The sequence below is a fragment of the Trematomus bernacchii genome, unplaced genomic scaffold (genome assembly GCF_902827165.1).
Source record: "Trematomus bernacchii unplaced genomic scaffold, fTreBer1.1, whole genome shotgun sequence".
NCBI classification, from domain to species: domain Eukaryota; kingdom Metazoa; phylum Chordata; class Actinopteri; order Perciformes; family Nototheniidae; genus Trematomus; species Trematomus bernacchii.
The window spans coordinates 176,734-197,116 of NW_022987857.1; the positions used below are offsets into that span (position 1 = coordinate 176,734).

Genomic DNA, 20,383 nt, shown 5'->3' on the forward strand with positions numbered 1-20,383 from the left:
TGAGGTATTATGAGGCCTTTGTTCTTCATAAGGACCCCCATCAGCATTATCCTGACTTCATGGTATCATGACCCATCTTTCTGTTGCACGGCGTATCAGATAAACCTTTGTGATGATATTTGAGATACTCTACTTGAGGGGGGGCTGAGCGTCTGCCCTTCAGAATAAAATACTTTATAATCCCATCAGCTGTGATGGTTAGATGTAGGTGTGTATACAACCTGTCCTCTCTCACTTCCTGTCCTCTGTCTCCTGATCCCAGCAGGGCAGAGTCCACTGCAACGGAAATGTACTGAGTCTGTCATGGCACCAAGGTACACACACACACACACACACACACACACACACACACACACACACACACACACACACACACACACACACACACACACACACACACACACACACACACACACACACACACACACACACACACACACACACACACACACACACACACACACACACAAAACTGTGTGTTTGTTAACCCAGATTATGTACTGAAGTTCTGTTTCTGCCAAACATGTTGTGTGGTGTGTGGGTGTGTGTGTGTGTGTGTGTCAGTGTGAGGAGGGGCTGCAGGTCCAACATGACTGAAAGAACGTTCCAGGTTTACAGACCAGAACCAGAACTGAACCCACAGTGAGTCCCACAGTCTGAAGAAATCCAGATGGAGAGTCACAGCCAGGTGTAGATCACGTGTGTGGTGTGTGTGTTTGTGTGTGTGTGTGTGTGTGTGTGTGTGTGTGTGTGTGTGTGTGTGTGTGTGGTGTGTGTGTGTGTGTGTGTGTTGTGTGTGTGTGTGTGTGTGTGTGTGTGTGTGTGTGTGTGTTGTGTTTTGTGTGTGTGTGTGTGTTGTTGTGTTTGTGTGTGTGTGTGTTTGTGTGTTTGTGTGTGTTTGTTTGTGTGTGTGTGTGTGTTTCAGCTCCTTCCCCTCTGCACTGAACTGTGTGTTGTGGAGAGCCAACAACGTCCTCCTGCAGGTTGCAGAGGTAATATATTAGTTATTCTTTAGTGTACATTCCCTTTATGTGTCCTTCATAAAGTCTGTCTGTCTGTCTCTCTGTGTCTGTCTGTCTGTCTGCCTGTCTGTCTGTCTGTCTGTCTGCCTGTCTGTCTGTCTGTCTGTCTGTCTGTCTGTCTGTCTGTCTGTCTGTCTGTCTGTCTGTCTGTCTGTCTGTCTGTCTGTCTGTCTGTCTGCCTGTCTGTCTCTCTGTCTGTCTCTCAGGGCTTCTATCAGAGCGAGCGTCTCAGCAGGTTCCTCCTGGTACCTGACAGTTTCGACCAATGGGCAGAGAGCATGCAGCAGAGGCTGCTGGGATACCATGAACAGAGCAGGACGCTTCTGAGAACGAGCAGAGAGGGTAGACACACACACACACACACACACACACACACCCACACACACACACACACACACACACACACACACACAACACACACACACACACACACACACACACACACACACACACGACACACACACGACACACACACACACACACATCACACACACACACACACACACACACACACACACACACACACACACACACACACACACACACACACACACCTTATACTGGGTCATCCGTTCACCTGTCTGTCTCTCACCAGCCTGTCTCTACCTGTCTGTCTCACCTGTCTGTCTCTCAGAGGTGGTGTCCCAGCTGTCTGTGTTGGAGGAGCTTCTGCCTTCGTTTGCAGCAGTTTTAATAAGTAACCATGAGCAACGTCAGGGGGCGGGGCTTAGAGAGGAGATGGGCGGAGTCAGACTCAAGCTGAAGGACACGCTGGCAGCCAGTGAGGAGGAGAAGGTACCTGTCTGTCTCTCACCTGTCTGTCCTCACCTGTCTGTATCACCTGTCTGTCGTGACCTGTCTGTCCTCACCTGTCTGTCCTCAGCGTGTGAACGTCCGTCAGCTGCGAGCGTCTCTCAGAGACGAGGATCTCCAGTCTCTGAGCATCAGAGAGAAGCTCAGACAGCAGCGGCTGCACAGTAACATCTGCACCAAACACCTGGAACTACAGGTAGAGGGGGAGGAGTCAATGTGACACCTGTGTAACGTCAGTACCTGTCAGACCTGCAGCAGGGAGTTACTAAGACCTGTGTAACGTCAGCACCTGTCAGACCTGCAGCAGGGAGTTACTAACACCTGTGTAACGTCAGCACCTGTCAGACCTGCAGCAGGGAGTTACTAACACCTGTGTAACGTCAGCACCTGTCAGACCTGCAGCAGGGAGTTACTAACACCTGTGTAACGTCAGCACCTGTCAGACCTGCAGCAGGGACTCACTAACACCTGTGTCTTTACTGTTGTGTGTGTCCAGGTGTGTTTGAGAGTCCGAGGGGAGGAGTTTGTGACATCACTGGCCTCTCTGACAGAGCAACTGCTCTCACAACTGGACAACCAGCCCATACCTGAAGGTAACTCACCTGAAGGTAACTCACCTGAAGGTAACTCACCTGAAGGTAACTCACCTGAAGGTAACTCACCTGAAGGTAACTCACCTGAGGGTAACTCACCTGAGGGTAACTCACCTGAAGGTAACTCACCTGAGGGTAACTCACCTGAAGGTAACTCACCTGAAGGTAACTCACCTGAAGGTAACTCACCTGAGGGTAACTCACCTGAAGGTAACTCACCTGAAGGTAACTCACCTGAGGGTAACTCACCTGAAGGTAACTCACCTGAAGGGTAACTCACCTGAGGGTAACTCACCTGAAGGTAACTCACCTGAGGTAACTCACCTGAGGGTAACTCACCTGAAGGTAACTCACCTGAGGTAACTCACCTGAGGGTACTCACCTGAAGGTACTCACCTGAGGTAACTCACCTGAGGGTAACTCACCTGAAGGTAACTCACCTGAGGGTAACTCACCTGAAGGTAACTCACCTGAGGGTAACTCACCTGAGGGTAACTCACCTGAGGGTAACTCACCTGAGGGTAACTCACCTGAGGGTAACTCACCTGAAGGTAACTCACCTGAGGGTAACTCACCTGAAGGTAACTCACCTGAAGGTAACTAACTTCACCTGAAGGTAACTCACCTGAAGGTAACTCACCGAAGGTAACTAACCTGAAGGTAACTCACCTGAAGGTAATACTCACCTGAAGGTAACTAACTCACCTGAAGGTAACCTCACCTGAAGGTACTACTCACCTGAAGGTAACTCACCTGAAGGTAACTCACCTGAGGGTAACTCACCTGAAGGTAACTCACCTGAAGGTAACTCACCTGAAGGGTAACTCACCTGAGGGTAACTCACCTGAGGGTAACTCACCTAGGGTACTCACCTGAAGGTAACTCACCTGAGGGTAACTCACCTGAGGGTAACTCACCTGAGGGTAACTCACCTGAAGGTAACTCACCTGAAGGTAACTCACCTGAAGGTAACTCACCTGAGGGTAACTCACCTGAAGGTAACTCACCTGAGGGTAACTCACCTGAAGGTAACTCACCTGAGGGTAACTCACCTGAGGGTAACTCACCTGAAGGTAACTCACCTGAGGGTAACTCACCTGAAGGTAACTCACCTGAAGGTAACTCACCTGAAGGTAACTAACTCACCTGAAGGTAACTCACCTGAAGGTAACTCACCTGAAGGTAACTCACCTGAAGGTAACTAACTCACCTGAAGGTAACTCACCTGAAGGTAACTAACTCACCTGAAGGTAACTCACCTGAAGGTAACTCACCTGAAGGTAACTCACCTGAGGGTAACTCACCTGAGGGTAACTCACCTGAGGGTAACTCACCTGAAGGTAACTCACCTGAGGGTAACTCACCTGAGGGTAACTCACCTGAGGGTAACTCACCTGAAGGTAACTCACCTGAAGGTAACTCACCTGAAGGTAACTCACCTGAAGGTAACTCACCTGAAGGTAACTAACTCACCTGAAGGTAACTCACCTGAAGGTAACTAACTCACCTGAAGGTAACTCACCTGAAGGTAACTAACTCACCTGAAGGTAACTCACCTGAAGGTAACTAACTCACCTGAAGGTAACTCACCTGAAGGTAACTCACCTGAAGGTAACTCACCTGAGGGTAACTCACCTGAGGGTAACTCACCTGAAGGTAACTCACCTGAGGGTAACTCACCTGAAGGTAACTCACCTGAAGGTAACTCACCTGAAGGTAACTCACCTGAGGGTAACTCACCTGAAGGTAACTCACCTGAAGGTAACTCACCTGAGGGTAACTCACCTGAGGGTAACTCACCTGAAGGTAACTCACCTGAGGGTAACTCACCTGAAGGTAACTCACCTGAGGGTAACTCACCTGAGGGTAACTCACCTGAAGGTAACTCACCTGAAGGTAACTCACCTGAGGGTAACTCACCTGAAGGTAACTCACCTGAAGGTAACTCACCTGAGGGTAACTCACCTGAAGGTAACTCACCTGAGGGTAACTCACCTGAAGGTAACTCACCTAGGGGTAACTCACCTGAGGTAACTCACCTGAGGTAACTCACCTGAGGGTAACTCACCTGAAGGTAACTCACCTGAAGGGTAACTCACCTGAAGGTAACTCACCTGAAGGTAACTCACCTGAAAGGTAACTCACCTGAAGGTAACTCCACCTGAAGGTAACTAACTCACCTGAAGGTAACTCACCTGAAGGTAACTACTCACCTGAAGGTAACTCACCTGAATGTAACTCACCTGAAGGTAACTACTCACCTGAAGGTAACTCACCTGAAGGTAACTCACCTGAAGGTAACTCACCTGAAGGGTAACTCACCTGAAGGGTAACTCACCTGAAGGTAACTCACCTGAAGGGTAACTCACCTGAGGGTAACTCACCTGAGGGGTAACTCACCTGAGGGTAACTCACCTGAGGGTAACTCACCTGAGGGTAACTCACCTGAGGGTAACTCACCTGAGGTAACTCACCTGAGGTAACTCACCTGAAGGTAACTCACCTGAAGGTAACTCACCTGAGGGTAACTCACCTGAAGGTAACTCACCTGAAGGTAACTCACCTGAAGGTAACTCACCTGAGGGTAACTCACCTGAGGGTAACTCACCTGAGGGTAACTCACCTGAGGGTAACACCTGAGGGAAACACCTGAGGGTAACTCACCTGAAGGTAACTCACCTGAGGGTAACTCACCTGAAGGTAACTCACCTGAAGGTAACTCACCTGAAGGTAACTAACTCACCTGAAGGTAACTCACCTGAAGGTAACTCACCTGAAGGTAACTCACCTGAAGGTAACTAACTCACCTGAAGGTAACTCACCTGAAGGTAACTAACTCACCTGAAGGTAACTCACCTGAAGGTAACTCACCTGAAGGTAACTCACCTGAGGGTAACTCACCTGAAGGTAACTCACCTGAGGGTAACTCACCTGAAGGTAACTCACCTGAGGGTAACTCACCTGAGGGTAACTCACCTGAGGGTAACTCACCTGAAGGTAACTCACCTGAAGGTAACTCACCTGAAGGTAACTAACTCACCTGAAGGTAACTCACCTGAAGGTAACTAACTCACCTGAAGGTAACTCACCTGAAGGTAACTAACTCACCTGAAGGTAACTCACCTGAAGGTAACTCACCTGAAGGTAACTAACTCACCTGAAGGTAACTCACCTGAAGGTAACTCACCTGAAGGTAACTCACCTGAGGGTAACTCACCTGAAGGTAACTCACCTGAAGGTAACTCACCTGAGGGTAACTCACCTGAGGGTAACTCACCTGAAGGTAACTCACCTGAGGGTAACTCACCTGAAGGTAACTCACCTGAAGGTAACTCACCTGAGGGTAACTCACCTGAGGGTAACTCACCTGAGGGTAACTCACCTGAGGGTAACTCACCTGAGGGTAACTCACCTGAAGGTAACTCACCTGAAGGTAACTCACCTGAAGGTAACTAACTCACCTGAAGGTAACTCACCTGAAGGTAACTAACTCACCTGAAGGTAACTCACCTGAAGGTAACTAACTCACCTGAAGGTAACTCACCTGAAGGTAACTCACCTGAGGGTAACTCACCTGAAGGTAACTCACCTGAAGGTAACTCACCTGAGGTAACTCACCTGAGGGTAACTCACCTGAGGGTAACTCACCTGAAGGTAACTCACCTGAGGGTAACTCACCTGAAGGTAACTCACCTGAAGGTAACTCACCTGAGGGTAACTCACCTGAGGGTAACTCACCTGAGGGTAACTCACCTGAAGGTAACTCACCTGAAGGTAACTCACCTGAAGGTAACTCACCTGAAGGTAACTAACTCACCTGAGGGTAACTCACCTTCAGGTAACTCACCTGAGGGTAACTCACCTTCAGGTAACTCACCTGAAGGTAACTCACCTGAAGGTAACTCACCTGAAGGTAACTCACCCGAACACACCTTTGAACTCTGAGGTCATTCAGGTGTTTTGTGTATCCATAGTAACCGAGGCTGCGGCGCCACACATGCGCTCTGATGTTGGCACCGTTACCATGGAGACATCCAGCAGGTACCTGACCTCTGACATCACATGACCTTCACACCTAATAATAACAGAGTGTAGCTCACTGCAGTGTGTGTGTGTGTCAGGGTCTGGCCTGGGATCCCCTACCTGCCCGCCCCCACCAGCTGCACACCTGAGTCCCCGTCCACTGTTACCACGGCAACAACAGCCGCCATCACCACCTCCAGGTGCACCCTGGGACATCTGGCTGTCATCGAACAGAGGGACGCTGCTGTGAAGGTACACACACACACACACACACACACATGGACACAGAAACACACACAAATTCTATATGATTATTGATATCAATAACACACACAACCAAGATCGTTACCTGTAGCCTCAGCGATGTTTGATTAAGCTGCTTTAACGTGTGTGTGTGTGTGTGTGTTTGTGCGTGTCAGAGGTTCGAGCAGCTGTTCAGGTCGGAGGTGTCCCTTTTAGACAACGACCAACGAAGAAGACTGAGTGAACTACAGATCTGGATCACACACTGGAGACAGCAGATACACACACTAACACACACACTCTAACACACACTGGAGACAGCAGATACACACACTAACACACACACTCTAACACACACTGGAGACAGCAGATACACACACTAACACACACACTCTAACACACACTGGAGACAGCAGATACACACACTAACACACACACTCTAACACACACTGGAGACAGCAGATATACACAATAACACACACACTCTAACACACACTGGAGACAGCAGATACACACAACACACAAACTCTAACACACACTGGAGACAGCAGATACACACACTAACACACACACTCTAACACACACTGGAGACAGCAGATACACACACTAACACACACACTCTAACACACACTGGAGACAGCAGATACACACAACACACACACTCTAACACACACTGGAGACAGCAGATATACACAATAACACACACACACTAACACACACTGGAGACAGCAGATACACACAACACACACACTCTAACACACACTGGAGACAGCAGATACACACAACATACACAATAACACACACACACTAACACACACTGGAGACAGCAGATATACACACACACTGGAGACAGCAGATACACACAACATACACAATAACACACACACACTAACACACACTGGAGACAGCAGATATACACACACACTGGAGACAGCAGATATACACAACATACACACTCTAACACACACTGGAGACAGCAGATACACACACTAACACACACACACTAACACACACTGGAGACAGCAGACACACACACACACACACTGGAGACAGCAGACACACACACACACTGGAGACAGCAGACACACACACACACTGGAGACAGCAGACACACACACACACTGGAGACAGCACACACACACACACACACACTGGAGACAGCAGACACACACACACTGGAGACAGCAGACACACACACACACACACTGGAGACAGCAGACACACACACACACTGGAGACAGCACACACACACACACACACACTGGAGACACACACACACACACACACTGGAGACAGCACACACACACTGGAGACAGCACACACACACACACACAGTATGAAACACGCTCCATAGATAATGCTTTATTATATTCTGAATGGATGTTTTTCCAGAAAGCTTCTGAATAAAAACATGAACATTTATTCTGATGTTTTATTGTCTCAACAGGACATCAGGGACATCAAAGCATGTCTTATAAAGAACCAGTCCCTCACACAGCTGTGTGTACAATCATCCGTTGTGAAGTATTTCAACGTCACCAAAAATAGAACATATGGTATAAAACATGTTAGTGTTTAATCACTGTACACATATTTACATGTCTTAAAGGGCCTGTCATGCTGTTCCGGTTATTACCCGTCCCCTTGTGTGTTATGAAGGTTTTTATGCATGTAAACGGTGTGCAGAGTCAAAACCCTCAAAGTACACCCTGTAGCGAGTAAAACTCTAACACAGGAAATACCTCCCCAAAACGCCTCGTTGGAGATACGTCACTGCCCATTTGAGTCTTCCATTTCGTTCCAGGTACGGCATGATGTCATGCGGTACCCGGAACGAAATGGACCAATCCGGAAGAGCTATGGCCACACCCAGCGGCGCTGGCCGCACCCTCTGCCAGCCTAACATTTACTGTTGGAAGCTCTGGTTCAGTTCACAATCGATCCAGTCATGCCACTGCCAAGGACCTGTTTCCTGAAATGTGAGGAGAAATCTGAGCTGTTTGTCCTACCGACGGAAGAACCACCACGAAGTCAGTGGTTGAAATGTCTTTTTAACACTGTTCCTTCAGAGGTTCGAAGAACGTTACTGTGTGCGCGGCATTTCACAGACGAAAGCTTCCAAAACATTGCCCAGTTTGAGGCCGGATATGCACAGCATTTGAAACTGAAGGACGATGCTATTCCTAGTTTGTTTGGACCGTTTGGAGCAGGGGAAGATCTGGGTATACAACCTGTAAGTTTGCATTGTTATTTGTGTATTTATCAAACAAGACTGTTTAAATGTGTAAACTGTGTCGGACTGCTAAGCCATTGACACAGTGCTAACTAAGTTGCTAGAGTTTCCATATATCAACTCTAATATCAGCAGATGGCCTTGCATACATGTATCTCATAGCAGGAGAATGTCTGCATTCACACACGAAATACTCATAGACAGTATACTCCGGGTGATTTACCGTACGGTCAGTACATTATAGTTGGCGTTCCTGGTGTGTATGCTACATAGCTAAACCACTAGGCTACCTAGAGCTAGACATGCTAGGGAAAACATTGTTTTCATGCCAGCTACAATGAATGACCGAACGTAGCAGACTACCCGTATAAGATTGCAATTGTAAACATGTTCTTGCTAGCCTAGACCAGCGCCATATAGAGATCTATCTATATGGCGCTGGCCTAGACTAGCTGTTGTTCATAGTAGGTTGGCATATTACACTGAACAACTGGCAAATTAGGTTAGCATATTAGCTGGCAAGCTAACTGTGTTGATTAGATAGATAGATTAGATAGATACACACTCCTACCACAACTACTACTAACGAATCTAAAACAACTACGTTTCTCTAATATTTTGTGATTTGCATTTGATTTCGTCCAGCCAGATCAGGAAACTCCTGGCGTATCTGGCGGACAACACACACACACGGGATGACCACTCTGATGCCTCGTCCTAAAAAGCCCCGGCAGCCGCTTACAAAGCTGCGATAGGCAAGATGCCGAAAACGCCTATAAGGGGAGGAATGGATGATATACAGTGTATATATGTATATTTACACATGTTCATTTTGTACATTTCTAAAAATAAAGTTTGATGGAAATACTTAGTAGGCCTATCCTTTCTTCCCTGAATGATTTGCTCCTATAACATATCATTCATATATAGCAAACCATGATTTGATTTCTCATCAAACAGTAGTAGTTTATTACAGGTAACAATAACTTACTCTTCTATAACAACAGTTGTAGGTACAGTTCGGTTAGTTAGCGTATAAAATATACGGCTGTACCGACGCCATTATAAGACTGATGTTCCGCTGAGAGCAGCCGTTTAGACATGGGCGGAGCCTCTCTGGTGGTTGACTAATCAGAACAGAGTGGCCGAGCTGACCAATCGGAGCACACTAGGCTCACAGGGAGGGGGGGGCAAGAGCTCCAACGAGCCGTTTAGTGGAGAGAGTGAATACTGCTGAATACACATGCTTGACAGAGATGCTGTATGCGAAACCAATGTGAGTTTGGAAAATTGCACAGTATAAATCTATTTTAGTATACCTCAACAATGGAAATATGATCAGTGGAAATGGCCATGACATGGGCCCTTTAACGCTTTACGCTAACTCTGCTTCATACCTTAGTCAAATATATATAACCCTGTACATGTACACAGCCAATAGGAGCGCGAGTGTTACGCAGTGATGTCACAAAGTTCAGTCCAATGGAGGGAACACAGGGATTCTAGCCTTTGCAGACCCTTGACATGCACCAACACCTATAGAACTACAGGAGAGGAGGGGGTTCTAGAAAGATATAGTCTGGGTTCTGCGTCTCTGATCTTGTTTATAAGATAAATCACATGACGCCCCTAAACAAGATGTCTCGTAAACAACGTGACGTAAACAACAACGTGACGTCGGAGCTCCGTAAAGACAGAGCTGTCGGACGCTCTGTTTGATGCTCAGATTTCTGGAGGAATTGTAGCGTTTCTGAGGAACAGAAATATTGTGTTCTGGCATCACTTTGACATTCTACGAGGAACATCTGCATTTTGGTTTGAGGGCGCAGCGCTCCTGTTACCCGGTGCAGAGAAAACCCCGGGAACACCACAGAAGAAGAACAGGGACCCTTTAAACTAACTACATATAGCATATAAACGGTCTTATGCTAAGCTAAGCACACACACATGACCCTGGAGGAAGACGACCTGCTGATTCATCAATACTCAGCAGCAGTGATAGGTTATCCATAATGACGCTAAATATAAAAACTCTGTGTCTTCAGTCCAATAAACGGACCAATCAGAAGCCGGCAGTCCTCGCAGCTGTGATGTCATCTTCACCTTCAAAATAAAGCGTCTGTAGGAAGTCTTTTATTTTGGTAATTCATCCAGGAGAGTCCTCTGAGGAAACTCTATCGATGGAGGCCAGCAGCTGAGCGACCAGAGAGAGGGTCTCCGCCCCCCCCAGCAGCTGCCTGCAGACAGACCGTTGGTAAACAACAACAACAACAACAACAACAACACCATATGGTAACACCAGCATGTTGACAGAATTTTAAGATTTTGAGAAAAAAGTCCGAATTTTGTAACTGACCGTATGGAGGAGTGGGCGTGGCTTGCCGTCTTGTTCAGGTAATCAGACGCCACCTGAGCGTTCTGTCTCATCGTCATGACGACCTCCGACTCCGCCGCCTTCAGACCTTCGTTCTGCACCTGACACACACACACACACACACACGTTGAAAGGGGGGAACAGAGGGGGACTGATGTGTTAGCTCCACCAGGTGAGCTAAACGACTCACCTGAAGCTGCTGCAGCTCCCACCTCAGTTTAGAGACGCACAGCTCTGCCTTCACTGCTCGCTTCTGTACAGATAGACAGGCAGGCAGACAGGTGAGAGACAGGTGAGAGACAGAGAGACAGGTGAGAGACAGGTGAGCGCCCCGGAAGTGTCAAAAGTGGTACTTCAGGGCCACTTTTGACAGGTGAGAGACAGGCAGACAGACAGGCAGACAGACAGAGAGACAGAGAGACAGAGAGACAGAGAGAGAGAGAGACAGAGAGACAGAGAGACAGAGAGACAGAGAGAGAGAGAGAGAGAGAGAGAGAGAGAGAGAGAGAGAGAGAGAGAGAGAGAGAGAGAGAGAGAGAGAGAGAGAGAGAGAGAGAGAGAGAGAGAGAGAGAGAGAGAGAGAGAGAGAGAGAGAGAGAGAGAGAGAGAGAGAGAGAGAGAGAGAGAGAGAGAGAGAGAGAGAGAGAGACAGACTTTATATATATCTATTTATACCAGAGGAGAAAGTCTCTGAACTACATCTCCCATGATGCCTTGCTGTTACCGTCATCTGAGTGAGGTTCTGCTCCACAGAGTGCACCATGCTCTCCAGATCCTGCGCCTCCTGCTCCTCCCGACGCCTCCTCTGCAGCAGCTCCTCCGTCAGCTGCTCCACCCTGAGAGGCATCATGGGTCAATATGGCAGAATTTGGAGAGAACGTTTTTAAGAAAGTCAACATTTTAAGTTGTTTAGAAAAAAGTCTGAATTTTAAGAAAAAGTCTGAGTTTTAAGAAAAAGTCTGAGTTTTAAGAAAAAGTCTGAATTTTAAGAAAAAGTCTGAGTTTTAAGAAAAAGTCAACATTTTAAGAAAAAGTCAGAATTTTGAGATTTTTAGTTAAAAGCCTGAATTTTGAGATTTTGAGGAAAAAGCCTGGATTGTGAGATTATAGATAGGTGACGGTGGGTGCTGTGTTATGATTGGCGGATGCTCACCTTCGCTGGTCGGCCTGTGAGCTCCTCTGCAGCTCCCGGATGGATCTCCTCAGACACTGGTTCTCTTCCTGCAGCTGATACACACAACACTCTTATTTTGGAGGGTACAAACAGGAAGTTGTGTTTGGTGTGTGTACCTGTTCTACTTCCTGTTCATTATAACAGCTGTTACCTGCCGTGAGCTGTTACCTGCTGTAAGCTCCTCCCCCTGCTGTGAGCTGTTACCTGCTGTAAGCTCCTCCCCCTGCTGTGAGCTTTTAGCTGCTGTAAGCTCCTCCCCCTGCTGTGAGCTTTTAGCTGCTGTAAGCTCCTCCCCCTGCTGTGAGCTGTTACCTGCTGTAAGCTCCTCCCCCTGCTGTGAGCTGTTACCTGCTGTAAGCTCCTCCCCCTGCAGGTGGAGACGGCTTCAGCCATGGAGGTTTCATCATCACCTTCATAGCTTCCTGCTCCCTGCTGGGCCTCCGGTCTGGAGGAGAACCTGTACATGTGGGAAACTAACCAATCAGAGAGCAGCACTGAAACTGACCAATCAGAGAGCAGCACTGAAACTAGCCAATCAGAGAGCAGCATTGAAACTAACCAATCAGAGAGCAGCACTGAAACTAACCAATCAGAGAGCAGCACTGAAACTAACCAATCAAAGAGCAGCAGACCTACCTGGTTTCCTCCTCCCCCTCCGCCTCCTCCTCCGTGCAGAGAGAGGAGGTGCTGTCCATACCTGACTGCAAGCTCCGCCCCCACTCCTCCTCCTGATTGGACAGAGAGAGAGACAGACAGACAGACAGACAGAGCTGTTAACGCTGTACAGTTTTCAGACTGAACTCCCACTGGGGACCTTCTGATGATGTCACAGGTAGAGTTTCTGATGATGTCACAGGTGGAGTTTCTGATGATGTCACAGGTAGAGTTTCTGATGATGTCACAGGTAGAGTTTCTGATGATGTCACAGGTAGAGTTTCTGATGATGTCACAGGTAGAGTTTCTGATGATGTCACAGGTAGAGCTTACCTGTGGGTCCAGAGAAGGCTCCGAGAAGAAACAGCTCCCGACCTCAGGGTCGAAGGTCACGCCCTCCAACGACCTCTGAGAGACAGACAGGCAGAGAGACAGAGAGACAGTAAGTTATAAAGTTGTTAACCAGATCACAAACTGTTCGACAGCCGACCCCAAATTATTAAAGGCAGTTATAATTCAGCTTTTTAAGATTTTGAGAAAAAAGTCAGAATTTTAAGATTTTGAAAAAATGTCAGAATAAATACAAATAATAATAATAATTAGAGATGTCCCGATCCGATCACGTGATTTTCAAAAGATCGGAATCGGGAGAAAAAAATCGGGATCGGAATTTTTTTAATTATTTTATTTAATGTTACAAAACAAAAATGACCATGTTCACGTCTTAAAGTCATCCTGAGGCCTTAGTTTTGGTTTAAAATTACACAACATCATGTATGTGTTGCTTCTTTTGGGCTTGTTCTCATAGACCTGGTTGCTTATTTCTCTCAAATCTGGCAACAGAGTGGGCGCAGTGTCTAATAGTAGCAGTAAGCTAACAAGAGGCTACGTTCAGCTGGTGACTCGGGAGTCGGGACAGAGAAAATGTCAGGAGTTTGGAAGTATTATAAAATTGAAAGCGAAGGCAGTGTAACAGCCAGATGCAATGTTTGCAAGGCGGAGGTTCCGCGTGGTGGAAAGAACAGAGCTACGTTCAACACGACCAATCTAAAACAAACACCAACAACAACACGAGGAGTACACAGCGGCCACTCAGGTAACGGCACTGAAACAACCAACACTTTCAGAGACTTTTAAAAGGAAAGAGAAACTGCCCCAGAACAGTGAAAAGGCCAAAAGAATAACAGCCAAGATAGCTGAATTCATCGCGTTGGATGACCAGCCGTTATCTGTTACCTTTTTTTTCTCTTAATGCATTGCATAAAGATCGGATCGGGAAAAATCGGTATCGGCAGATTGTCAAAATCAAATGATCGGAATCGGATCGGGAGCAAAAAAAGGTGATCGGGACATCCCTAATAATAATAATTGCGTCAGAATGTCATGAGATTTATGAAACATTTTTTGAATCAGGACCTTTTGCGAAAAAGGAAAAAAATTCACGAAAATGTCAAGAGTGTTGAGAATAAATGTAAATAATTGTTGACATGTTTTTGAAGCAGACCGGCTGCTCTCATACGGCAGCAGGTCCTCACAGACATCACGGTCAACTCTCTGATACGCATCCTTTAGATGAACACACGGCTCATCAAGGTCAACTCTCTGATACGCATCCTTTAGATGAACACACGGCTCATCAAGGTCAACTCTCTGATACGCATCCTTTAGATGAACACACGGCTCATCAAGGTCAACTCTCTGATACGCATCCTTTAGATGAACACACGGCTCATCAAGGTCAACTCTCTGATACGCATCGTTTAGATGAACACACGGCTCATCAAGGTCAACTCTCTGATACGCATCCTTTAGATGAACACACGGCTCATCACGGTCAACTCTCTGATACGCATCCTTTAGATGAACACACGGCTCATCACGGTCAACTCTCTGATACTCATCCTTTAGATGAACACACGGCTCATCACGGTCAACTCTCTGATATGCATCCTTTAGATGAACACACGGCTCATCACGGTCAACTCTCTGATACTCATCGTTTAGATGAACACACGGCTCATCACGGTCAACTCTCTGATATGCATCCTTTAGATGAACACACGGCTCATCACGGTCAACTCTCTGATACGCATCCTTTAGATGAACACACGGCTCATCACGGTCAACTCTCTGATACTCATCGTTTAGATGAACACACGGCTCATCACGGTCAACTCTCTGATACTCATCGTTTAGATGAACACACGGCTCATCACGGTCAACTCTCTGATACTCATCGTTTAGATGAACACACGGCTCATCACGGTCAACTCTCTGATACTCATACTTTAGATGAACACACGGCTCATCAAGGTCAACTATCTGATACGCATCGTTTAGATGAACACACGGCTCATCACGGTCAACTCTCTGATACGCATCGTTTAGATGAACACACGGCTCATCACGGTCAACTCTCTGATACTCATCGTTTAGATGAACACACGGCTCATCACGGTCAACTCTCTGATACTCATACTTTAGATGAACACACGGCTCATCACGGTCACCTCTCTGATACGCATCGTTTAGATGAACACACGGCTCATCACGGTCAACTCTCTGATACTCATCGTTTAGATGAACACACGGCTCATCACGGTCAACTCTCTGATACGCATCCTTTAGATGAACACACGGCTCATCACGGTCAACTCTCTGATACTCATCGTTTAGATGAACACACGGCTCATCACGGTCAACTCTCTGATACGCATCCTTTAGATGAACACACGGCTCATCACGGTCAACTCTCTGATACGCATCCTTTAGATGAACACACGGCTCATCAAGGTCAACTCTCTGATACGCATCCTTTAGATGAACACACGGCTCATCACGGTCAACTCTCTGATACGCATCCTTTAGATGAACACACGGCTCATCAAGGTCAACTCTCTGATACGCATCGTTTAGATGAACACACGGCTCATCACGGTCAACTCTCTGATACGCATCGTTTAGATGAACACACGGCTCATCACGGTCAACTCTCTGATACGCATCCTTTAGATGAACACACGGCTCATCACGGTCAACTCTCTGATACTCATCGTTTAGATGAACACACGGCTCATCACGGTCAACTCTCTGATACTCATCCTTTAGATGAACACACGGCTCATCACGGTCACCTCTCTGATACGCATCGTTTAGATGAACACACGGCTCATCAAGGTCAACTCTCTGATACGCATCCTTTAGATGAACACACGGCTCATCACGGTCAACTCTCTGATACGCATCCTTTAGATGAACACATGGCTCATCACGGTCAACTCTCTGATACGCATTGTTTAGATGAACACACGGCTCATCACGGTCAACTCTCTGATACGCATCCTTTAGATGAACACACGGCTCATCACGGTCAACTCTCTGATACGCATCCTTTAGATGAACACACGGCTCATCACGGTCAACTCTCTGATACGCATCCTTTAGATGAACACACGGCTCATCACGGTCAACTCTCTGATACGCATCGTTTAGATGAACACACGGCTCATCACGGTCAACTCTCTGATACGCATCCTTTAGATCAGGGGTTTTGGGAAGGTGGGAAGTGTGGGAAGGTGAGCCTCCCCTCAGAGAGCATAAGAACAGCCGCGCCCCCCCCTCCCAATTATTATTGCTATTATTATTATTGTTGTTGCTGCTATAATGCAGGGGCATTCAATTCCATTTCAAAGAGGTCCAGGAAGAGAACATTTAAAAAAAACATTTTTTACATTTTCAACATGGTGGATGAATCCTTCTTTGCTCCCGGCAGCACTCTGAACATCAACTTTGCCTCCTTATTACACTCAGCCCTACTTTAGTGGGAACGATGAGTCTGCGTCTTTGATGCGCACAGGCGGATGATGCGGGGATCAGAGTCCTGCACCCGACGGGTGACCCGCAAAAAAAGTGATTCGCGGGTGGTATTTTTTCAAACATTTTTTCCGGGTTCGGTTCTGGGTAAAACAAAGAAGATGCGGGTCGGGTCGCGGGTGTTGCATAATAAATATATTAAAATAATAATAATTGAGTTTAATGTTTAAATCCTCAGACCTCTCCCCCGCGGGACCGCGCATCATCGTAACCTCTGCAGCGCATCAGTCTGCTGCTGAGCTGAAGCTCTCTAGTGGAGGATACAGCGTTATCAATAACTCTTCCTCAAGAGCGAAATCCATCGTCTGGGAGGCTTTGGTTTCGTCCTGGAGAACAGAACCAACATCCCACACTTTGGTTTCATCCTGGAGAACAGAACCAACACCCCACGCTTTGGGTTCATCCTGGAGAACAGAACCAACATCCCACACTTTGGTTTCATCCTGGAGAACAGAACCAACACCCCACGCTTTGGTTTCATCCTGGAGAACAGAACCAACACCCCACGCTTTGGTTTCATCCTGGAGAACAGAACCAACATCCCACGCTTTTTGAGACAAATATGCAACTGCATGTGTTAATAATCACTGCTCATAGGATATGCGGGTTCGGGTCGGTTTGCGGAACTAATTGTCAATATGCGCGGGTGGCGGGGCGGTAGGGATGGGTACCGAGCCCCGGTATTAAACGGGCCCCGGGGCTGAATTATTAAAGACCGTGGTACCGTTAAGCTCCAACGTTATCGGTCTTTTTATCGGTACTGGAGACATCTAAAAAATATGTCATATGTATTATTGCTACACAAACATTATATTGCAGTTTTAGTGTCGCCAACTCTGTTTCTAATATGCTTCTTACATTTTGAACCGCTGGTTTAGATAATCACACGGCTCCTACCGGCTGGTTCTGAGGAAGCTGAAGGTTCTGAGGAAGCTGAAGGTTCTGAGGAAGCTGAAGGTTCTGAGACTAAGTCAGAATTTTAAGATTTTGAGAAAAAGTCAGAATACAAATAAATCAATAATAATTGTGTCAGAATGTCATGAGATTTATGAAACAAATTAGAATCAGGACATTTTGCTAAAAGGTAAATATTTTTGTGAAAAAGTCATAATTTTAGAAAAAGTAAGAATAGCTGTAGTACCTGTCTGTGAGTCTGGTCCAGGTCCAGGTCGGGGTCCGGGTACAGGTCGGGGTCCGGGTACAGGTCTGGTTCCAGGTCCACATCTGGTTCTGGTTCCAAGCTCTTCCAGCGCAGGAACTCTCTGAAGGAGAACGGGTTCAGGTCCTCCTGCTCGTCTGCAGAGAGACGGATCATTGGTCAGACTCTCCTGAGGATATCCCACATCACAGCTGAGTACTTCTACACAAGTACTAGACCTGAGTACTTCTACACAAGTACAAGATCTGAGTTACTCAAGTACCAGACCTGAGTACTTCTACTTCTACACAAGTACAAGACCTGAGTACTTCTACTTTTACACAAGTACAAGATCTGAGTTACTCAAGTACCAGACCCGAGTACTTCTACTTTTACACAAGTACAAGATCTGAGTTACTCAAGTACCAGACCTGAGTACTTGTACTTTTACACAAGTACAAGATCTGAGTTACTCAAGTACCAGACCTGAGTACTTCTACTTTGACTTCAGTAAGAGGAGAAGTACTCAGGGGGGGGTACTTGAGTAAAAGTAGAAGTACTCAGATCTTGTTCTTGAGTAAAAGTAGAAGTACTCAGATCATATACTTTAGTACAAGTAGAAGTACTCAGATCGTATACTTTAGTAAAAGTAGAAGTACTCAGATCTTGTACTTGAGTAAAAGTAGAAGTACTCAGATCTTGTACTTGAGTAAAAGTAGAAGTACTCAGATCGTATACTTTAGTAAAAGTAGAAGTACTCAGATCTTGTACTTTAGTAAAAGTGGAAGTACTCAGATCGTGTACTTTAGTAAAAGTAGAAGTACTCAGATCTTGTACTTTAGTAAAAGTAGAAGTACTCAGATCTTGTACTTTAGTAAAAGTAGAAGTACTCAGATCTTGTACTTTAGTAAAAGTGGAAGTACTCAGATCGTATACTTTAGTAAAAGTGGAAGTACTCAGATCTTGTACTTTAGTAAAAGTAGAAGTACTCAGATCTTGTACTTTAGTAAAAGTGGAAGTACTCAGATCGTATACTTTAGTAAAAGTGGAAGTACTCAGATCGTATACTTTAGTAAAAGTGGAAGTACTCAGATCTTGTACTTTAGTAAAAGTAGAAGTACTCAGATCTTGTACTTTAGTAAAAGTGGAAGTACTCAGATCGTATACTTTAGTAAAAGTAGAAGTACTCAGATCTTGTACTTTAGTAAAAGTAGAAGTACTCAGATCTTGTACTTTAGTAAAAGTGGAAGTACTCAGATCGTATACTTTAGTAAAAGTGGAAGTACTCAGATCTTGTACTTTAGTAAAAGTAGAAGTACTCAGATCTTGTACTTTAGTAAAAGTAGAAGTACTCAGATCTTGTACTTTAGTAAAAGTGGAAGTACTCAGATCTTGTACTTTAGTAAAAGTGGAAGTACTCAGATCTTGTACTTTAGTAAAAGTAGAAGTACTCAGATCTTGTACTTTAGTAAAAGTGGAAGTACTCAGATCTTGTACTTTAGTAAAAGTAGAAGTACTCAGATCTTGTACTTTAGTAAAAGTGGAAGTACTCAGATCTTGTACTTTAGTAAAAGTGGAAGTACTCAGATCGTGTACTTGTACATGGTTCACTAACTCACCGTCTGTGATGATCAGAGCTTTGGTAGAACTCTTCTGTTTGGACATGACGTCACCCAGGTGAGCGACAGACAGGCGAGCGACAGACAGGTGAGCGACAGACAGGCGAGCGACAGACAGGCGGCTTCACTCAGTAATCGATCATTGTTGTTAATGATGAGATTCATGAGTATTTATTGTCATTATTATTATCTTTTTTCTCTGTCTGTCCCGCCGTCTCTCCTCCTGCCGACCCGGAAGCAGAGCCAAATCCACGTGACCGGTGTTCTGAGCTCTCATTGGCTGGGACGATCACATGACATTAGAGGGAAGACGGCAGACGGAAGCGCGCGGATCGATCCTACTGCACGTGCACATGTCCCGGTGTGTTTACCTTCAGAGGACCGAGCTCAGGTGAGTCCAGAGGCTCCGGTTCTGCTGTCAGAGGCTCCCTGCTGCGGCTGCAGAGGAGGGAGGCAGAGGAGTACAAATACTTCGTTACTGTACTTAAGTCAGGGTTGCCAACTTTGGGTACCTGGCTGGAGTGAGGTTTTGATATCATGGGTTTAATTACACATATGCGCACTAAATGACTGCTATCGTGTCAGTAGCGGGACCTTAGCGGATATACAGGACCAGGGGCGGAT

General features: G+C 46.3%; 3 protein-coding genes across 4 annotated transcripts in view; 2 read left to right on the plus strand and 1 right to left on the minus strand.

Annotated features, from left to right (window-relative positions):
* The window catches only part of ccdc180 (coiled-coil domain containing 180), a 53,220-nt gene extending 46,103 nt beyond the window's left edge, over window positions 1-7,117 (plus strand). Inside the window, exons 28-37 of one of the 2 annotated variants that reach the window (XM_034113495.1) lie at window positions 263-314; window positions 565-642; window positions 926-992; window positions 1,229-1,364; window positions 1,657-1,817; window positions 1,906-2,031; window positions 2,332-2,428; window positions 6,403-6,469; window positions 6,550-6,703; window positions 6,871-7,117. In XM_034113495.1, coding sequence (XP_033969386.1) covers window positions 263-314; window positions 565-642; window positions 926-992; window positions 1,229-1,364; window positions 1,657-1,817; window positions 1,906-2,031; window positions 2,332-2,428; window positions 6,403-6,469; window positions 6,550-6,703; window positions 6,871-6,999 — 1,067 coding nt within the window. In that variant the 3' untranslated portion in view covers window positions 7,000-7,117. The remainder of the gene's footprint in view (window positions 1-262; window positions 315-564; window positions 643-925; window positions 993-1,228; window positions 1,365-1,656; window positions 1,818-1,905; window positions 2,032-2,331; window positions 2,429-6,402; window positions 6,470-6,549; window positions 6,704-6,870) is intronic. The other variant, XM_034113496.1, reaches the window with a different exon arrangement.
* Window positions 7,118-10,196: 3,079 nt separating this feature from the next.
* On the minus strand, window positions 10,197-19,998 carry entr1 (endosome associated trafficking regulator 1). Its single transcript, XM_034113497.1, has 10 exons — window positions 19,760-19,998; window positions 18,144-18,298; window positions 13,463-13,537; window positions 13,112-13,203; window positions 12,824-12,932; window positions 12,455-12,528; window positions 12,026-12,137; window positions 11,492-11,554; window positions 11,284-11,402; window positions 10,197-11,164 (listed from the first exon to the last, which is right to left on the minus strand). The coding sequence occupies exons 1-10, from the start codon at window positions 19,803-19,805 to the stop codon at window positions 11,074-11,076; spliced, it is 936 nt and encodes a 311-aa protein (XP_033969388.1). The 5' UTR covers window positions 19,806-19,998; the 3' UTR covers window positions 10,197-11,073.
* Window positions 19,999-20,096: 98 nt separating this feature from the next.
* chek2 (checkpoint kinase 2) overlaps window positions 20,097-20,383 on the plus strand; it is a 37,132-nt gene continuing 36,845 nt past the window's right edge. Inside the window, exon 1 of the mRNA XM_034113488.1 lies at window positions 20,097-20,150. The gene's annotated coding sequence lies outside the window, so the exon portion shown is untranslated. The remainder of the gene's footprint in view (window positions 20,151-20,383) is intronic.